Genomic DNA, 18,922 nt, shown 5'->3' with positions numbered 1-18,922 from the left:
TAATTTTATCTTTTAACCTTTCTGCTAAAGCCAATTACTTCCTTTCCAACATCTCTTAAAATTTCATTAGTGTTACACTAATTCCATAAATATAGGTTCATTACAAAAAACATTTCTCATTCTAAGTTTATCCAACGTCCTTTTTCCTGGTTCCGGGTAATGTCAGTCCTTATGTCATTATATCCTCCTCAGTCAGGTGTCCTAATATCTGAGGCCAGAAGAACATTTAGAAGGCCCAGGAGGGTGTGTTAGTGCAATCACATTTAAGGTGGTGCCAGTAGGTACACATATGCAGGGGTGGACCTTGATAATATGCTGCCCAGTGCGAGGCCATTTGATGCCCTCCCCCCAATCCCTGTGGTACTGCCTTAAACCAAGCTTTGGGAAAGAGGTGTGAGGCTCTGCCAGGGTCCTAGAGCCCTCCTACTTCCTTCCCAATGCCTGGGTAAGTGCTTGCAATTTGAGCAAGCTGCCCTTCCATTTGTGTTTTGACAGCTTTGGTACAGCCCATGCATTTTTAGCATTAAACATAAGCATCACACACAGAAGAACCGGCAATATTCATTTCACCTTGGGTCTTTTTTCTTTCTTGAGAAAGTGGAGGTCTTGTTAAAGTTGGAATGTCCCATATCCTTCTCACTAGTTGCCATGGTAGGATTATCAACATCATCACTGGTTTGCTCCTGTCCATATTTAAGGGCTAGTTATTATAGACAAACACACACAAAAAATTTCGTTTTCAAGCTTTTTGTAACTATATAATTATGAACAAAGGAATCCTTACATCATAGCCCACTGGTTCTCTTGTTGCTTGTACAACTTGTGACCTATCAAAATGGCAAGTACAGCAGCAATATATGGTGACCAAGAGATCAACCTTTGCTACCTACTAAGGACTACAAAAAAGAAGTACCAAGCAGATTTCTCCGTTCTATTCCATTATTTTCCAAGGAGGTGGTGGCATCCCTCTGTCACACATTCTGAATTGTATTCAACACAGGACTAAGGACAATGTTTCGCCAGCACAAGGATTCTCCTTATGCAATGGAACATCCTCCTCCATTTCTTTCTTACAAAAGTATTATGTTCCTGTTTTTACTTTCAGAAACCATTATCAACTTCAAAGCAGACTGAGAATCTCTTACACTGCCAAAGTCACCAACAAACAAAGAAGTAACTGGTGGGGTGGTGGGGTTGTATTTTGGAACACAGACCTTCCAGGACTCCATTTGAGATACTAGTCATACATGCATCATAAACGATGCTCTCAACTTTCATGAAACCAACCCCACTGAGTGATAATCTTACGGTCATGATTCATATTGATGCCTGATTATCTGAAGTAATAAAAAGGCAAGGATTTGGTGGTGGCATTTTATCAGGTCCAGCTATTATGAAGCAAAATGCAAGTCATCACAAAATAAAGCAAGGACAGCAGTTTCGTAAATACATGGTAGTCAAATGGTAGCTCACTTGTTACATAATATTAGAACTTACCCTGAATTGGAGGATCCTCTTCAAAAGTAACAAAATTCATTCCAAAAGAAAATGTACACAATCCCTATAGAGACCTATACAAATTTCAGTTTATAAAATCTTCTGCATATTTACCTGATGGAATCTGGAGTTGTGGTAAATCTTGTTCCAGATTTGATCATATTGTTGTGAATTAAAAGAAGATGTAAAAGTACTAAAAGCCGATGTCATTGATTTTGGCTCTAGCACGGCAGATGCTTGTTCCTGAAGAACCTCCATCACCTGTTCTGGATTGGAAACCTAGTTTGTCACAGCAACATATTTTGACTTTTAGAAAAAAAAGAAGCCACAGTTCAGATAATATAGACTAACTTTGTCTGGATCCAACTGAGTGATTTGAAATTTCAGGAATGGCAAATAAGTTTAGACATAACATAAGAGTACTTAAAAAACAACAACACTACCCCACTATAAATCGCAAAGACAAAATGCGAAAATGAAAGTTCATGGTGCCCTGAGTAAAAACAGTCTTTGGAATCACTGACTGTGGAATTCTTTCCTGTTAATGAGTGTAGATTTTTTAAAAAACTTCATCCTGAAATACCCAAAAGGGTTTTGATTCACTTAAAGTAAAAATAAATACCGTAATTTAATGTAAACCTGCTACATATCACACAAATTGGAGACAGGTTTGATAGAAGTGGATACAAGTTAGAAATATACCAAGAACCTTGAAATGCAAAAAAAAAAAAAAAAAAGGGCGTGGGGAGTGGAGAAACAGTTACTCAGCAGTTTTTATTACCTCTAAAAATTTTGACTGAATCTGCAGCAGTTCATCAACCTTCCGATGGTTCAGTTTCCTGAACATTTTTTGCTGCCATGGATCTTGGTTAGGTTTAATCTGCTTGTCAGTAAAAAAACCATGTGTAAGGAACATAAAGAAAATACATTCCTCATCTTAATGCAGCACAGGTGATTGGGACATATTGAATTGTTTTGTGTGCACAAATTTGCACATACAGGAACTAAAGGATGCTTTGCATGAAAAAAAAAATCTAGCACTCAGCAGATTTGGGCTTGATCCAGGTGTGCCAATGTTGTACAGAAATGAATGTGTGCAAAGATCTTACCATTTGCTTGCTGCTCTTAGTGCTAACCACTTGTGGAAGGGATGAATCCAGGCACCCTGCTACTCTGTCCAAATATCCAATCAGCTCTGTCAAAGGTAGCAGCCAATCAGATTTCTGCACATGCCAAGTTTCTGGACAAGGGCCTTTGAACTGAGACCATTTAACCCACTTCAACTCAAGATGAGTACACATGGTTTGTTAATGAGAAAAGCTGGGAATTTAGATGCTTTAGAGCAGCTTCCTTTAGCCTGAGCAGACAATTTATCAGATCACCCAAATGCAGCTCTTATTACCTTTATGAAAGGAATCCAGTTGGCTCTCTTTTTCAAAGCCATGTTGGGGTCTCTGATACCCCAGGTTTCCGATCCAGGCGTTGCAGCATCATAAACAGGAAATGTTCTCATTGTCTGTTGTTTACTGAAAATGCTTCTAAACTCATGCATGACCTAAGCATCCCAGGAAAAAGATGCCCTACTAGTAAACATAGGTTTCCACTGAGCACTGCAAAATAGTTACTATGTTAGATAGTTCAGAGAGAGGAGTAGTATGCACTTAAGCTTCATTGAACATCATAATGAATTTCTATTGACTTAAAATGGGATTTAATTGTACTTATATTACTCTGGATTTTGCCCCAAATTCCTTACTATTACACTTTGGAGGATCATAAAAAATTCAGAAGGGAGATCATTATAGACTTAACTCTGCTGATATCAAAGTAAATAATTGGTTGAACTGTTTATTCTTTTAGCTGTAGGCTTTCAGTGGGAGGAGAGGGAGGGACCACATCAGGATACATATTGTATACAGTAATATAAGAGCAACCATTAAATTACCATAGAAAAAAGTTCCATCTCATCAGCAGAATGCTTCAGGTCTTCCACATCATAGCTGATACGAAATTTAGAAAGTAAACGTCTGAGTTGAGGCTTTAGTTCCTCAATTTCTGCAGTGTGTTGGGGAAGTATGGCTTGGAATCCTATAAGAGAACAAGAATAAACTGAAAAGATGCATAAAACAAACTTTGTAATGCTGCCAAGTTGCCTTCAGGTGAATTTATGCTTCTGGTGGTGCATCATTATATATATACAATATTACACCCAGCCCCCATAACTATTAAAATTACAGTAGGCCACTGAGGAAGACTGGAGCGGGGGGAAAGTATATGGCCAGCCTTTTGAATGGCCAGGTTGTAAGCCTAAAATCACAAATAAAAGGATGTAAATATAGTTGGGCTGTTGCAAAAGTCTTGGCGGCATGGGCTCCCAGTTTTTTATTCACCTGACAGTTTGAAACACAGTTCAATAGAACGACTTAAAAGAACTGAGATTTATATGCCCCTGCATTCCAAAGTAAGCTTTGGCCCATCTTCTCTAACTGGAAGGCTCTCCCATTCAAGAACCACCACAATTATGAACCATCACAACATTTTTGTACAATATTCATTAGCACGTGATAACCCCAGATGACAATGTTACCATGTATGACAGTATATCACACCAAAATGAAGCATTGGGCCAGACACTTCTATGCCATCTTCTATACATTACATCCATCTGGATATGTGGGTTTATGATTTAGTGTGGACCAGCGCTTGCAGAGAGATGCACACCCCCTGTTCCTTATACTTCTACATATACAGTGGTACCTCAGGTTACATACGCTTCAGGTTACAGATGCTTCAGGTTACAGACTCCGTTAACCCAGAAATAGTACCTTGGGTTAAGAACTTTGCTTCAGGATGAGAACAGAAATCATGCTCCGGCGGCACGGCGGCAGCAGGAGGCCCCATTAGCTAAAGTGGTGCTTCAGGTTAAGAACAGTTTCAGGTTAAGAACGGACCTCCGGAACAAATTAAGTACTTAACCCGAGGTACCACTGTATTGGCAATTATAAACATGTGCCTACACAGCTGTCAGTGTCTTGTGCTAAGTGTTGGGACTGCTATGACTCTATTTAACCTCATAGAGGACACTCCTCTAAACATGTGGGTGTGTTTTGTGGTGGCACAAAAACGTTATTGTGAGATGCACACCCCAAATTCCATATTTGTAACTGTCTTCTGGGATCATAACAAAAAATGGTTACTCTTGAGCAGCAGAGCCCCCTGCTATGAAGATATTTGGTGAGTCAACACTTATTTTGGGTTGCATGATAAGCCTCAGTTTCTTATTAAGTTTTCTTGTTGAGCTCAATTTCAAACTGTACTAATACAGCTTGAGAACTAGTAACCAGCTTCTGTCTTGTGCTTTCAAGACTTTTGCAGCAGCCCTTCAAGGTATCCTTTTGTTTCTGATGATAAACTTCTTCCAAGTCATACTATGAATCCCAGATATCACTATACCACACAGGTGTCCTTTGTACAGCAGCTCATTGACACACCAAGAATTTTAATCACCATGCAACAACTTGCTAAAGTTCAATAAGGCTCCTGAGGATCTGTAGAGTTATATGTAATCTAATTTGTTATCTCACTGCTTGGCAGTAATGGGCCATCTGTGTTCCTATTATACACTTGGCTCTATCTTAGCTTTTAACGTTTTGCTTAATCAATTTTCTGTTTAATCTATCAAGCTTAGACCTATAAAGCGGACTGAGTTGGAGACCTTATTTAATATAACACTATAAAACAAATGTTCCTGGACAACGCGTCGCTGAAAGTAAACAGCAAAGAAGCAAATCATCGTGATTAACTTTCTGTCTCCATAAAAGTTCATTTCCTTTCAGAATAAATGCCCAGATGTTGTCTGCGTATATCTACATATCCCCACCTGGCTGCTATCCTGAAATGGCCTTTGCTTAGATTGAAAGGTTGAGAGAGTGGAAGGACTGTATGGTATGCCCTTGTTAATGCTCAGATTGTAGGAATAGGATTACAGGAAACTGCCTTATACTGAGTCAGGTCATTGATTCATCTTAGCTCAGTATCATTTGCACTGACTAGCAGTGGTTCTTCAGGATTTCTGACAGGGTTTGTCCTTCCCAGTCTTACCTGAAGATGCAGAGGGCCAGGGACAACCTGCCCATAAGGCAGACTAAAGCAGCTGCCTCAGGTGGCGGAATTCTCTGTGGTGGCGCGATCTTGTGAGAACTCTGCAAGATCTCAGACTTCTGGAGATGTTAACAGAAGCTGTCACTGTGCAACCCCAGTAAGTGAGGCTTCAGAAGCAGTGGGATATCTTCTCATTTCACCTCAGGTGGTGAAATGGGACAGGTACCCCTGCCGAGGGCAGAACCCAAGACCCATTGGCATCCAAAGCAGGTGGTCTACTACTGAGCTATGGCCCGTCTCCTTTGTCTCTAATAGGAGACTGTGATGCTTGCACAGCTCAATTCTACACACCGCACATAATTAGCAATGGACAGAAAACAAATGGGGAGTACTCTGTATTTCCCCCAGCATCAATATAAGAGTTTGCATGCTTGGAAAATGCAATATTCCAACAACAGAAGGGAAACTTGGGGAAGACATACAAACCACATGCAACAACTGCAAACTAATGCAGTATTGCTACATTGTACAGCGAGGCTCTAAGGCACATGAGGGTAATTCCTTCTTACCATCTGTTGCTGATGTGTCAGGGTGAATAGAGAGCTGGATACTGGGAGACAAATATACAGTTTTGCCAACAGCTTTGAATTTATCACCATCACCCCAGACAGGATGTCTGTTAATCTCCATTCTATGAGAGACAGGCAAGTACTGGAGTACCTACAGAGAGGAACACATGTTTTGCATTTAGTGTTTGTATTCAAAGCACAAGTGGGACCCAAAGGTTCCATAATTAAGTTATAAAATTTTACATTCTATAATCGTCATCTCACCTGAAGGTAGTTATGGATGGTCTTAAGTGAGTGCAGGTGACATACTAGCCACTGTGTGTAAATAGTCAGGTCTTCTTGGGTCACTAAATTTGTAGGATTTTCCTTTCCTGCCAGGAAGTTCTCCCGGGCACTTGACAATCTTGCTGCCCTTTGAACAGCGTCATTGTACTCCTGCATAATATGAGCCACTTGTTTCTAGGGAGATAGAGAGAAGAGACATGATTTTCGCAGAAAGATTAGGTAATTAATTATCTAGAACATCCTTGCTTTAGCCTTTCCCTCTGCAGAAGGAGTCTCAAATCAAGAACAGGAGTGGCGCCATTTGTGTGTGTGTGAGGGGGAATGTAGTCCTCTAGATAAAATCTGAAAAACAATGTTTTGGAAAGGGCTTTTTTAAAAAAAAGTATTCAGAGCTTTTCACTGTATGGAGGTCCATGCACCAAGAAATACTGAGAACACAAGATTCTTTTAATAGACATCTTCAAAACAACCACAGGCTGCTGACATCTTAATAACTGGAATTGCCGATATGGTCCATGTCCTTTTAACAGTCCCCTGAGCCTCTGGTTTTCAATATTAAAACTGATTTACACATGGAAGAGGCACTTATGGTATAACTTCCATAGACTTTGGCACTTCAGATTGCCAGGGCACCGAATCTCCTATTTGTAATAGTTACTATGCACAGTTCCTGCACATAGAAAATTAGCATAGCAGGGGGAAAGGCTTTCACAGTCTTGTTTTCTACAAACAGGGAAACTTTTATTCCTTGATGAAGAAGCAGTACTATTATTATTATTATTATTATTATTATTATTATTATTATTATTATTAAAATTCACATTAACTCAAAGTGTTTGAGAGTTGCCATTGCTGTGCAAGCAGCAGTGCACATACTTCATTATGACCAAGTGTAAGGATAATATTGCAACAGGGGCTAGGCAGCATCTTTTTGCAAGTGCATGATATCCACTGGATCTGAGTTTTGAGCTACACACTGAGAATGAGGTTGCCATAGAGGGCTGTCACAACTGGATGCTGCCCATTATGATTAATTACGTATGAGGCACATAATCTTGCACATAACGTTTACTGAGCATTATAAGGTGAACTTCATTTATACAGAAAGAAAACAATGGGTTGTATCCATACATATTCAGAGTAGACCCAATGGGATTAAGTCTGTTGCATCTGTTGATTTTAAGGGGTCTATTTCCAAGCAGGATTTAGTTGGATTCAACCGTATGTACATATTTACAGTTCTGTCCCCTACATGCAAAGGAAATCAAGCCAAACTCACAGCTGAGCTTTTGTTACACACTTGGGAGGAAAACCCATGTTCCTATTCCAACTCAACAAATCTATGATTCTATTTTTAGCATCTGTGGCACTATGAGATTAGCATACCTGGTACAAAGGATAGAATTGCTCAATAACACTGCTGTGCTGACAAAATCTCTTCCATCTAAGCATGTGTAAATATTTGCTTTGGACCAGCTGCGTGATTCTGTCTGTAAAAAACTATACAAAAAGCAACAGAATTTTATTTTATTTTTTAAAAACCCACAGTGGCATTGTTTCCAGAATACAGCACTACAGATTTATAGGTGCTGGAATTTATGAAAGGTTTTGAGTTGTCAAAACTAATTTCCTTCAAGGAAATGGCCAGACCCAAGTGTATATCAGGGAGTAGTGACCTACTGATAAGCCTCTTTTATTAGCACATGCAAAATACTGAAAAGGAAAGGAATGGAGAAGCATTTGAAAAACAGGATGCAGTATGGAATCAGCTGTCCAAATGGGGCAAAGCAAAACATTCCAGTGCACTAGAATGAGTCCAAAGTAAGACCTGTGTCAGGGGTTGGGAATCTTTTTTAGACCAAGGGCCACTTTCCCTGTTTGCAACCATCCAGAGGCCACATGCCGGAGGTCAAAAATGGGTGGAGCAATGGATATTATTGTTACCTTTGTACAATAGGCTATGTTATGGACACACACAATTCAGAAGTTTCTCCTCTCCATCCCACAGGCAACAGACCCGTTCACAGTTCAAGAGCAGAGCTTATTTTCAGCTGGAACTCGCCGGAACTCAGTTCCAGCCCCTCTTGGGTGGGTTCCAATAGAACAAGGGAGGTGTTTGTGGCAAGTTCTGGCATCTCTTTTTCTAGAAAACTATCACTGTTCAAGAGTATATTCCCTCTAGTCAAAATCAATTGAGATCAGAGAGAGGATGCGGCCTGGGGATGGACCCCAAAGATTTGCAAAGGGCCGCCTTAGGCCACTGGGCCTGAGGTTCCCCACCCCCAGTCAAAGTAATTATGTGGAACTTGGCCCATATTCTCCTGCTCCCCTGTACAACCTCTGTGGAGAAGAACACATATAATCATATTTTGTATCATGTAAAGGAACAATCACTCTTGCTCTGCTGCTGTTATGCTCTCCTCGCTTCTCAGTAAAGCAAGAAGCCTGGGGCTGCACTGGTTTCCTCTGGATGACAGGGAAAGCAGCACACTGGAGGCTTATATCTGTTTACATATATATAAGCAGAGTACAACGGAAGCCAACAGAATCCTACTTTAGGCAGATACTAATCCTGTATCAGATCCCCAAAGCACAGAAGTCACAAGGCTAAGCAGCTGTTTGGAACCTGCCCTTTTTAAAGCTAAATCAAACTAAAGTCTCTCAATTCTCTCTCTTTCAGTGGCTCTTTGCACAATGCAAAGAGTAACTGCCTTCTTTTCTGTCACACAGAACAGCTTGCAGAGCAGTGATCTTAGACCACACCCTGCAAATTAACTGATAATTAAGGGGAAACATCCTTAATCATTAACTCCTACCTGGGAATTATCAATTGATTATTCCTGGCATTTGATAAGCAATCAGCTGAATGAAGCTATGCCCTTGCCATCAGATGTACAGGGTATTCCTTGTGCTGCTGCCACAGTGAAAGCCAACTTGTGAGCATACTAAATATCGGTTGTAGCATTTGTAAAAAAAAAAAAGTCTACATAAAGGCACCTATTTTTATTCACAGACATAGCTGTATGAAGCTTCATTTCATGTTTGCCTATGATAGCAAATTCACACTGAAAAATGCCAAATGAGTCTTCAAATCACAAACATGACAAATATTACCTGGTGCAGTAACAACGGTAAGCTTTCAAATGTATATTCTCTTTTTAGACAGATCTCTAGCTCCCTCTGCATGAGATCAGCCTGAATTACAAGAGGCTTTGCCTCCGCCACCTGTAAATGAAGGACAGAAAAATAATTTTGCTCTGAAATTAAGTTCTGTACATTCAGGACACCCTAGGTGCAGCAGTTGAGTTCTACACATGTCAGAAACACTTTCATTTGAAAGTTTTGAACACTAAAGCTGTTTTTAATTTCATATTCTAGAGTGGGTTTCAGAGGTCTGTGAACCTAGCACAATTTTTTTCCAAAGCAATAAATAGTGTGTGTGTGCGTTTGCGCACACATATTTTTCTGAGGAGGGAGTCCATAGCTTTCATCAGACTCTCAAAGGGTCCATAACCCACAGAGGGTTAAGAGCACTGTCTTAGATTAAGATGAAGACCCTAGAAAGGTTGATTGAGATCATAAATATATTTCCTTTTCCAGAATTTCCCCTCTCTCAGTTCAATATAGTGTTTGTGATCCCATGGGGAACGGGATATACTACGGTTAATATTCTTCATCCTGAGTCCCTATGATAGTGAGAACTTAATTACTGAATTAAAGAACTAGAAAAAACACTGCTAGTTAATTATCATACCACTAGACTTAAAAATCCAAAAGGTTACTGAAGTAAACACTGGAGGCCGTACCGTTAGGCCAAATGGGGCACTGCCCCACCAAACCAGATCCCACCTGCCTGCCTTCTTATTTACATAGAAGTGGTGCTGGCTGTCAGCTTCTTTGCGCTTGATCTCGGGATTCATCTGCACCGCAACTGAAAATGTTTTCTTTTTCAATTTGTCCTTTGCTGACCTCTGCAGGTCCACGTCTGACTGCTTTGTGCATGTATAACCACCTGGCGGTAGGGCTTCAAGAACCACACGTGTTGTACTCTTTTAGCTATTCTTCCCACCTCCCAACCATCTGCTCTTCAGTCTGTCCCTTCTTTATTCAACAGCACATGTACGTGCACACCCAGCAAAACACATGTGCTGTTTCTTCTCCCCTGCCCCCTTCAAGTAGAGGAAAGGACAGAAGGAAGTAAAGAAAGCACCTCTCTCTCTCACACACAGTCTGGAAAGGAAAGAAAAAAAGGTGTTTCCAAGTCTCTACCCCGCCCCCCCACTTCATTGTTTGTTTGAGTACCACTGATATTGCACACATTTGGTTTTTCCAAAAGAGCTAATTAAGTGTGTGAGTTGTGGCGATGGGTTAATAGAACACAACTCATTCTGTCACCAGCCAGCCAGAAGTTAAACAGGGTCACTCCCAGAAGCAACAATGAGAACTGGAGTCGTGCAGAGAAGGTGGAGGCAGCAGAAAGGTGGGCTGCAACCAAACTGCAAGAGTGAAAATTCTGTGGGGGAAACAACCACTGGTGCTACTTTAACAGAGGATTTTAAAAACCTTTTCATGTTACTACTGGTTACTGAAAAGGCAGATTTTCACACTAAGGAAAGAAACGTTAATGTCGTCCTCTCAGTAGGAATGTCATATGGTTATTGCAAAACATTTAACTTAAAAATAAATAAATGAACAAGATGAATTAAATGACATTGCAGATGAGCCCTCATTGTTAACCTTATAGAACTCAGCAGGGACATGAATAGGGGCAAATCTAGAATTAGTTGTCATGGGCTCTAGCTCCACCTACTGTTGGCCTTCTGCCTTCCACCCTACGAGTCTCAATGGGCATCAGACACCACTTTAACAGTGCCAGATGGATCCAGACCCTTCACAGAGGATTAAGAAGGTTTTACATGTTCTTACAAGCTGCACTGGGCTTATTACTGCACTCGTATCCCCCAATTTATTTTCCTGTAAAAACTATAAAAGCTGAAATAATAGAATACAGATTATTTACTAAAAAAGACTGAACTTCAGGCTTATCCTAACCATGCTTACTCAGAGGCAAGCATCACTGAGTTCAGTAGGACAGGTAAGCATGAGGCACAGGACTGCAGCATTACCTGAGGCTGGTTTCTCTGAGACTTTTACAACGTTATCTAATGAGGTATTTTCACACTGACATTTTCATCACTTACTTGTAAACATTTCTTCAGCGCCAATTCCCTTTCTCTTCTGAAGTAATCAACATCTTTTGGGAGGGGGACAGAGCTATGAAAGATTACCAAACTTCCTTTAGAGAAACATAGAATTAGCAACAAAATACTTGAAAACAATGTGGTATCTAGTATTCAGTACATTAGTCAATCATCTGAAAAACTTGTAAAATTCATATAGTTTATGCCTGCAGTAGTTATGAATACACTGCCACCCTGCCCATGACAACTCTTTCATTTTTGCTCATTGGCAGATCCCTGCTTTTAGCAAAATGGTCTTCTGACATATTCATAAATCACAAGCAGCACACCAGAATGCTTGTTGGATGAATGGATGTGCAGCAGATGCTCTCAGAAACTAGATTCGGGTAGATTGACTGGCCATCTCCTTTGGAAGAGGTTCTCTGTGCTGAATGGAGTGACGCATTTTGAACAAAACAAAAACGTTTAGCAGGATTCAGTCAAAGTGACAGTTTTCAACACCCTAATCCATTTAATTTCAATGGGTAGTTCATCTCACACTTTGAGAAAGGAGAGCAGGACAGAACTAGAAAGAGCAAGTAAAGTTAGCAATATTTATGGATTTTAAACTAAAGTGAAAATAAGTACCATGCTACAGGTTGGGCCTAGGCTGAAAGCCACTGCTCCACTATAATATTTGATTGAATTAGAGAAAGCGAACACACCACACAGAAAAATCAATGTATGATAAATGCTACATATGAACCGACCAGGATGCTGCAATCATCATCTCAAGCCCATCTTTGTGTGCCCCCTTCCATGGGAGGTCTTGAGAGTGGCGACTCGTGTATGAGCCTTTTCAGTGGTAGTTCTTTGCTTGGGGAATGCTCTCCTCAGAGAGGCTTACCTGCTGCCATGGTTTTTAGGTGCTGGGCAAAAACATTTCCTTTTCATTAGGGCTTTGGCTTTTAATTATCTATTATCTTCTTGTGTGGGTGGGTTGTTTCTAGTTTTTTTTAAAAAAATAGAATCTTTATTTATTTATTTTAATTGAGACTTTATCATGAAGCTAAAATAACAATTCAGTTTTTTATGCTGGTTTTAATGTATGCATGTGTTTGCTTAAAACACAGTGAGTTGCTTTGTGTTGCGGTGGCAAACAAACGACTAATAAATTTAATACATAAAATAATAGTTATTATAGTAACATGCATCTACTCTTGCAATTAACAAACAATTAAATGCATGGGAGTTGCATTGAAACAGAGCAGTTCATTTACACTAGAACCATGTTTCTGTCTGAGGAAAATAGTTCTCTTTACCAATACCGTGTCCCCTGCAGATTCCCATTTCCCTCTATTTCTGTCTTTAGTTCTTCCAGCTGTACAGCTAGTTCCTTTTCCACCTGCTGGACCCTCTCAGTGGAAGAGATCTTGTAAATTTCATCCATTTTGCCTTGATTCACAAAAAGGGAATATTGGTTAGTAACTCAGCATGGCTATAGAGCCACAGATTTCCTAAAGTGTACATAAATATGAACTGCAATATAGGACAAATACACACACACCCTTTGACAGGAGAATTTTAAAAACTGATTTAAAAAACCGAGTATCTGTTTTTTAGACTTTCCCATATGCGTGTGCGCACTTCATTGCTGCAGACACTTTCCCCTCAACCTGGAAGATACTGGAAGTGACCGGACAGGGTTGGGTAAAATGTGAATGAAATGAAAGTAAAGTAGAAAAAGTTCAGCGCTCACCTATGTGCCTCTTCAGATTCCACCCATGTGTAGTGACTGACCAGGAACAAGACCTTGGGAGTGTAGTAAATAACTCAGTAAAGATGTCAACCCAGTGTGTGGCAGCTGTAAAAAGGCAAATTCTATGCTAGGAATCATTAGAAAATAAAAGCTGCTATCACAATGCCATTGTGGCAAATATATGGTGGAACCACATTTGGAATACTGTGTAGAGTTCTGGTCCCCTCACCTCAAAAAAGATATTGCAGAGTTGTAAAAGGTTGCAGTATTTGGGACCTTATAAAAGTTGAGTAAGATGTGGAACGATAGAAATTTATAAAATTATGCATACGTAACCCCCCCCCCCATTACACTAGAACTGAATGATGTTGAGTATTGGAAGATTCAGGCAGGTAAAAGGAAGTAGCGTCCTCATTCAGCACAGACAAAGCAATAATGGCCACCAGCCTAGACAGCTTTAAAACAAGATTAGACAAATGCATGCAGGAGTGGGCTAGCTATCGGTGGCTATGCTCTGCCTCCACAGTTGGAGGCAGCAACACTTCTGAATACCAGTCGCTGGAAAACCACAAAAGGGGAGAGTTCTCTTGTGCTTGAATCCCGCTTTTGGGTTTCCACAGGCATCTGGTGGGCCACAGTGAGAACAGGATGCTGGACTAGATGGGCCATTTGTTTTATCCAACAGGCTCTTATGCTAATCTGAACAAACATACATTGCAGAGGCAAGCGAACTAAAACAAAATGGTTATTCAGTTGACACAAGCAGTTCATCAGGCATGGTGGTTTATTTCAACCAAGGTAGGATGATGTATTATTATTATTATTATTAATCATTATTATTATTATTATTATTATTATTATTATTATTATTATTATACTTCTAAAACCTGCTTCCCGCTGGTTGATAACAGTGGATGTTTTACACACTAATAATTGGATACTATTTTTCTATGGCACCAGCATCCAGACCTTATGGTGAACCAAGTTACCTCAGGAAGAAAAGGAATGGGTTGCTATTCCTGTTACGGTCACAGAAAGACAAACTTAGGCCTACAAAGCTTTGCAGTCATATACAGTAGCCCATGTCGGGGGGTGGGGAGTGGGAGTCATGAACTCTCTTGCTTTATGTTTCCTGTATTGGGTGGGGTCATGTGTCATCAGGTCACATTAGTGCCTAGTGAGCTGCATTTGGTTTAGTGTGTCAAAATGTACAGGTTTCATGAAATACTAAAGTAGGCCCAATACTCTGCCTACATCTGTTGCCAATAATGACAAGCGCAAGTCAAAGTCCTTCCTTCTGTTTCGGCTTAGTGAAATGACACTATTTAAATCTACATACCATTTTCCTCAAGGAGCTCAAGGTAGTGTACATGGTTCTCCCCGCTCCTCATGCAATTTATTTGTAGAACCACCCAGTAAAGTGAACCGAGTGGAAATTTGAACTCAGGTCTCCTTAGTCCTAGTCTAACACTCTTAACTACTACACCACCAGAACAGGCCTGGGTGATATATCAATTTATCGCCCAGTACCAGTATGAGGAGCAGACTGCGATGTCGGCTTCACTCAGCGGTATATTGCTGGTGAAACTGCCAATGCTGAGTCCCTCTGCTAGTGACTTCCTTCAGCAAGCGTTGCTGGCAGAGGGACTCGGGAGCGATGGTGGTTTCACCGGTGATATACTGCTGAGTGAAACCGCCATCCCACTCTGCTCTCATACTGTGCAGAGGGAGGAATAAAGCAGCATCAGTGAGGTATCACTACATATTTTTTAACTGCTCAGTTGAGAAGTGTGCAGTTGGCACTCCCCTCTAATCAGTTAAGGGATCCCCCAGCCCCGCACAAGCACGGGGAGCACCAGGGATGGGAAGGCCTCTCCATCCTTGGCAGAGCCACGCAGAGGATCCCCGATGCTCTCCCCACTCATCTGCGAGCAAGGGGAGCACTAGGGATGGCTCAGCTGGGGATCAAGAGCCCTCCCGTGCCCCAGCTAAGCCGTACAAACATCTAGGTGCTGGGGTGAAACCGCACTGAGAGCTGCAGCAATTTCCCCCGGCGCCTCGCAGGCTGAGGCCAATGCAGCTTGTTTTTTCAAGGTTGCGGTATATTGCCAGATCACGATGTTTGGCTGGTGATATACCGTGATGTTCAAAAGCTGATCTCGCCCAACCCTGCACCATAACAGGTTCCCCCCACCCTGCCACTTCTTCACAGCAGTGGCTAGCCCTAGTAGCATGGGAAAACATGATTAAATTATCCAAAATGTTATAAGGCCACCACTTCCACAAGTCTATGCTGAGTATCACATCCAATTATTCTCTTAAGTGTATGACTCCATAGTCCAGTTTCACATTAACTCCTGCAGCGCTCATACGAAGGCTCAATTTTTGAGTTGCTTGGATTGCATTAGTTGCTGCCAAGAAGTCATGCCACATAAATCTCTGTCTCATGGTAAGTAACTTGTGTGAACCTGCAGCCACATAGTACAGGCACTTTTCATCTATGAGATAGTTAACATGCCCTGGAATACATTGCAATGTGAAGCATTTTCATAGGAAGGTAGAAAATTGCCCAAACCACCCGGAGGCTGTTTACCACACAAATTGAAAACATAATGTGATATATCAAAAAGAATGACGCTACCCACCAACAGCATACGAATGAATCTGGCTTACTTGACCCAACAAGCCCTCCTCCCCTCACAAAGGCAAACAAACCCCACTGCAGCCAACCACAGCCAACCAACCATACCCTGGGCCCCCAACCTTTCTCACTACCAAGGAAACATAACAAGCGAATAGAAAAATAACCTATCTAGTTGACGCTGATACGAGACCACACACATACATTGCAAAAAATATAATTTTTACCACCACCCCTCCTCTCCCCCCCACCGTCTTCCTGACCTTATGCTGTACTCAACACTAATGTCTCATAACAAATGCAACTGATCTGTAGAAAAGTCTGCAACTTGGGGGAAAAAAGAAAAGGTATGTACCTTTGTAAACCAAGAAAATCTTTAATAATAATAAAAAGACACTGTCCAAGTTAACGCACAAGACTGAGAGCCGTGTTTGTGTGTGTGTGTGCGCATTTGTTAAACCAAAGTAATTTTCTTATGGACTCAGCAAAAGACAATGAGCAGCTGCTACTGCTTTTTTAAAAAGCAATTTTCCACCCTTTTTCTTTTTTTTAAAAAAACTAAACATGCAAGCTCTTACTCGAAGCACCGTATCTATTCCATGGTACATTGTCTCCAAGGTCTGGACCTCAATTATTTTCTGAAATTATAGCTGATCAGTTTTACTCCCTCCTTTAAAGGCCAAAGACATGATTGAACAAGTTGAATTAGTAATGAGATTAAGATCAGCACTGTGAAATAAGTGTATAAAATTTCAAAGGAAACATGATTAATGACATCAAACTTGTCTACCAACTTAAAAACACAGGTAGTGAAATGCCTGTTGTTATGGCTGGGGGGCGGTCAGCGGAAAGGTTACGGAAGAGAAAGTGGGGTAGTAGACAATAAAAAAGGTTATTTGTTTTGATTTGGGAAGTCCTTATCCAGTCTATCAGCCAACACACCTGCACAGAAACTAAAAATACAGTTTTAAAGCTTTTAATTAGATTGAAGAAATCATTATTCTCCCCTTATCTCCATGATGATTAAAAAAAACTTATTTCAGTTTCGTTTTGATTTAGTTTGCCAAAGGAAGAGCTACATATTGGCTTCTGTGTCAGCTAACAGAAAGCTAACTTTTCTTTGAAAATTTTATATGCAGCAATTACAGCATGAATTAATAAGCAAGGAAATGAGTTTAACAGACTGCACCTAGTGCAGTATATGTGATAAAAGATAAACTGATTTACTTGGAATTATTTAAAATGCTTTGCCTTATCTTAGATCTCACAGCTTGAGAGCAATATGATACCTGGTAGGAACAGCAAGGTCGCAGCCTCCCAAGTGCAGAAGGTAAACAGCCTCCAGCAGAGCAAAGAGAAGCCCTGTTGTGTTACTGGAAACTGTAGCAGCAAACCACGTCTCCCACAGGTTTCTATAGCTAGTGAAATCGAACACCGAAGTAGCAACAGAGGCATTCGTCACTGTGCTTGTGCAGGCCGAACTGTAACCATAGCAACCTCAGCAAGCATACACACAATCCACTGAAAAAGAATTGACCATGCTTCTAAAACTAAAGGGTGGTGCACTGCTCCATTGCAATGCAGAATACAGGAGCTTTCCACAGAAGGAGAGGAACAAATACTTATTTCAGCCCTGGAGGGCAAAAGACAAAGTAGGCATGCAGACAGTTCTGCTACAAAGCTAAATAAGAGAAGTGCAAAACCTATTTGAATATTGACAGCAATGATGGTGAAGCCACATTTTTTATATATATAAAGCTGTTAAAAAGCATTTTGCTATCAAACATTAATAATTATATTCAATAATCACATTCCCCTTACATGACCCGACTTCACCTGATTTCCCCCAATTCTTTCTACTAGTCTCCTGCCCCACATACCAAGTCAGAAGGTGCACCAACTCTCAAGAGAGGCTTTTTGGAGGGGGCATGAAGAGGGCTGAAATGTGGATATTCCTCATATCTGTGTCCCTTATTTATTTATTTTAGACTATTCATATCCTACCCATATGCTAAAGATCTCAGGGTATACAAAGATAACTTCAAATAAAATATCCATATTCATGAAATCACAGAAGTAGGTGGAAAAACCCCAGTAAAAAGTTTAGAATACCACACATCTATCAGTTGACCACCGCTCTATTACCTGGTTTGGGACTTTAATTAAAAAAATCAATTCAGAGATTCTTCGGGTGAAATCCAGCATCTATCTGCCACTGGAACAGACACCATTAGTGGAACAGATTGCTCTACCCCCTGCACTCAACCAAGATGTACTCCTAATTGTTGCGGGAGCCTCTGAAACATATTTGGGGTGTGTGCAGGGAAGAGGATAAATTATGCTGCATGCCCCAAAGTCCACTTGTGCTGGATGTTGCCCAATGGACTGAGGACTGGACATCTGCATGTACAGCATTTGCTACACCAGTCAACTACCTACTGAGTTTGAACATGAAACCTCTCACATGCAAATAAAGAGTATTACATGCCCAACACCAACTGGTTAAGTTCATTACCCCCTCCCCCCCTTTCACAAGAACCAACTCCTGGATAAATCCCGGGCACCTCACTGAGTTCTCAAGTCATGCAGGGCTGACACCTAACTATTTCTGTTGAATTTAATTTTTTCTTGCTATACATTAATTATCCTTTTTCTCAAAACAGAAAAGAAAATGAGTGAAAGCTCTTTAGACTGCTGTTAAAGAGGCCTCAGTCATATGGATACTAAGAATAATGGTCAGATAAACAGTGATGTGGCTTAAAACTATAGATTAAATCTCGGGGGGCAATACTGAAAGGCAGGCTGTAAACGTTTTAAATAAATAAATAAATAAATAAGCATAGATAGTCATTTAGAAGCCAAATGCTAATTTTTGCTCATAGATGATTCA

At 40.6% G+C, this 18,922-nt stretch overlaps 1 protein-coding gene across 14 annotated transcripts in view; it reads right to left on the bottom strand.

Annotated features, from left to right (window-relative positions):
* Window positions 1-18,897, bottom strand: part of LOC128410420 (uncharacterized) — a 63,098-nt gene extending 44,201 nt beyond the window's left edge. For 10 of the 14 annotated variants that reach the window (XM_053381630.1, XM_053381624.1, XM_053381632.1 and 7 more), the window contains exons 1-13: window positions 17,322-18,897; window positions 13,392-13,496; window positions 12,955-13,087; window positions 11,654-11,726; window positions 9,567-9,677; window positions 7,839-7,952; window positions 6,432-6,626; window positions 6,168-6,318; window positions 3,443-3,606; window positions 2,900-3,052; window positions 2,279-2,377; window positions 1,612-1,776; window positions 571-683 (exon numbers count right to left, since the gene is read on the bottom strand). In XM_053381630.1, coding sequence (XP_053237605.1) covers window positions 571-683; window positions 1,612-1,776; window positions 2,279-2,377; window positions 2,900-3,052; window positions 3,443-3,606; window positions 6,168-6,318; window positions 6,432-6,626; window positions 7,839-7,952; window positions 9,567-9,677; window positions 11,654-11,726; window positions 12,955-13,087; window positions 13,392-13,496; window positions 17,322-17,487 — 1,742 coding nt within the window. In that variant the 5' untranslated portion in view covers window positions 17,488-18,897. Of the gene's footprint in view, window positions 1-570; window positions 684-1,611; window positions 1,777-2,278; window positions 2,378-2,899; window positions 3,053-3,442; window positions 3,607-6,167; window positions 6,319-6,431; window positions 6,627-7,838; window positions 7,953-9,566; window positions 9,678-11,653; window positions 11,727-12,954; window positions 13,088-13,391; window positions 13,497-17,321 lie in introns of those variants that run through there. The other 4 variants (XM_053381628.1, XM_053381626.1, XM_053381631.1 and 1 more) reach the window with 4 other exon arrangements.
* Between the last annotated feature and the right edge of the window lie 25 nt (window positions 18,898-18,922).

Source organism: Podarcis raffonei, chromosome 3 (genome assembly GCF_027172205.1).
Source record: "Podarcis raffonei isolate rPodRaf1 chromosome 3, rPodRaf1.pri, whole genome shotgun sequence".
NCBI classification, from domain to species: domain Eukaryota; kingdom Metazoa; phylum Chordata; class Lepidosauria; order Squamata; family Lacertidae; genus Podarcis; species Podarcis raffonei.
This window is presented reverse-complemented; position numbering and strand designations above follow the sequence as displayed.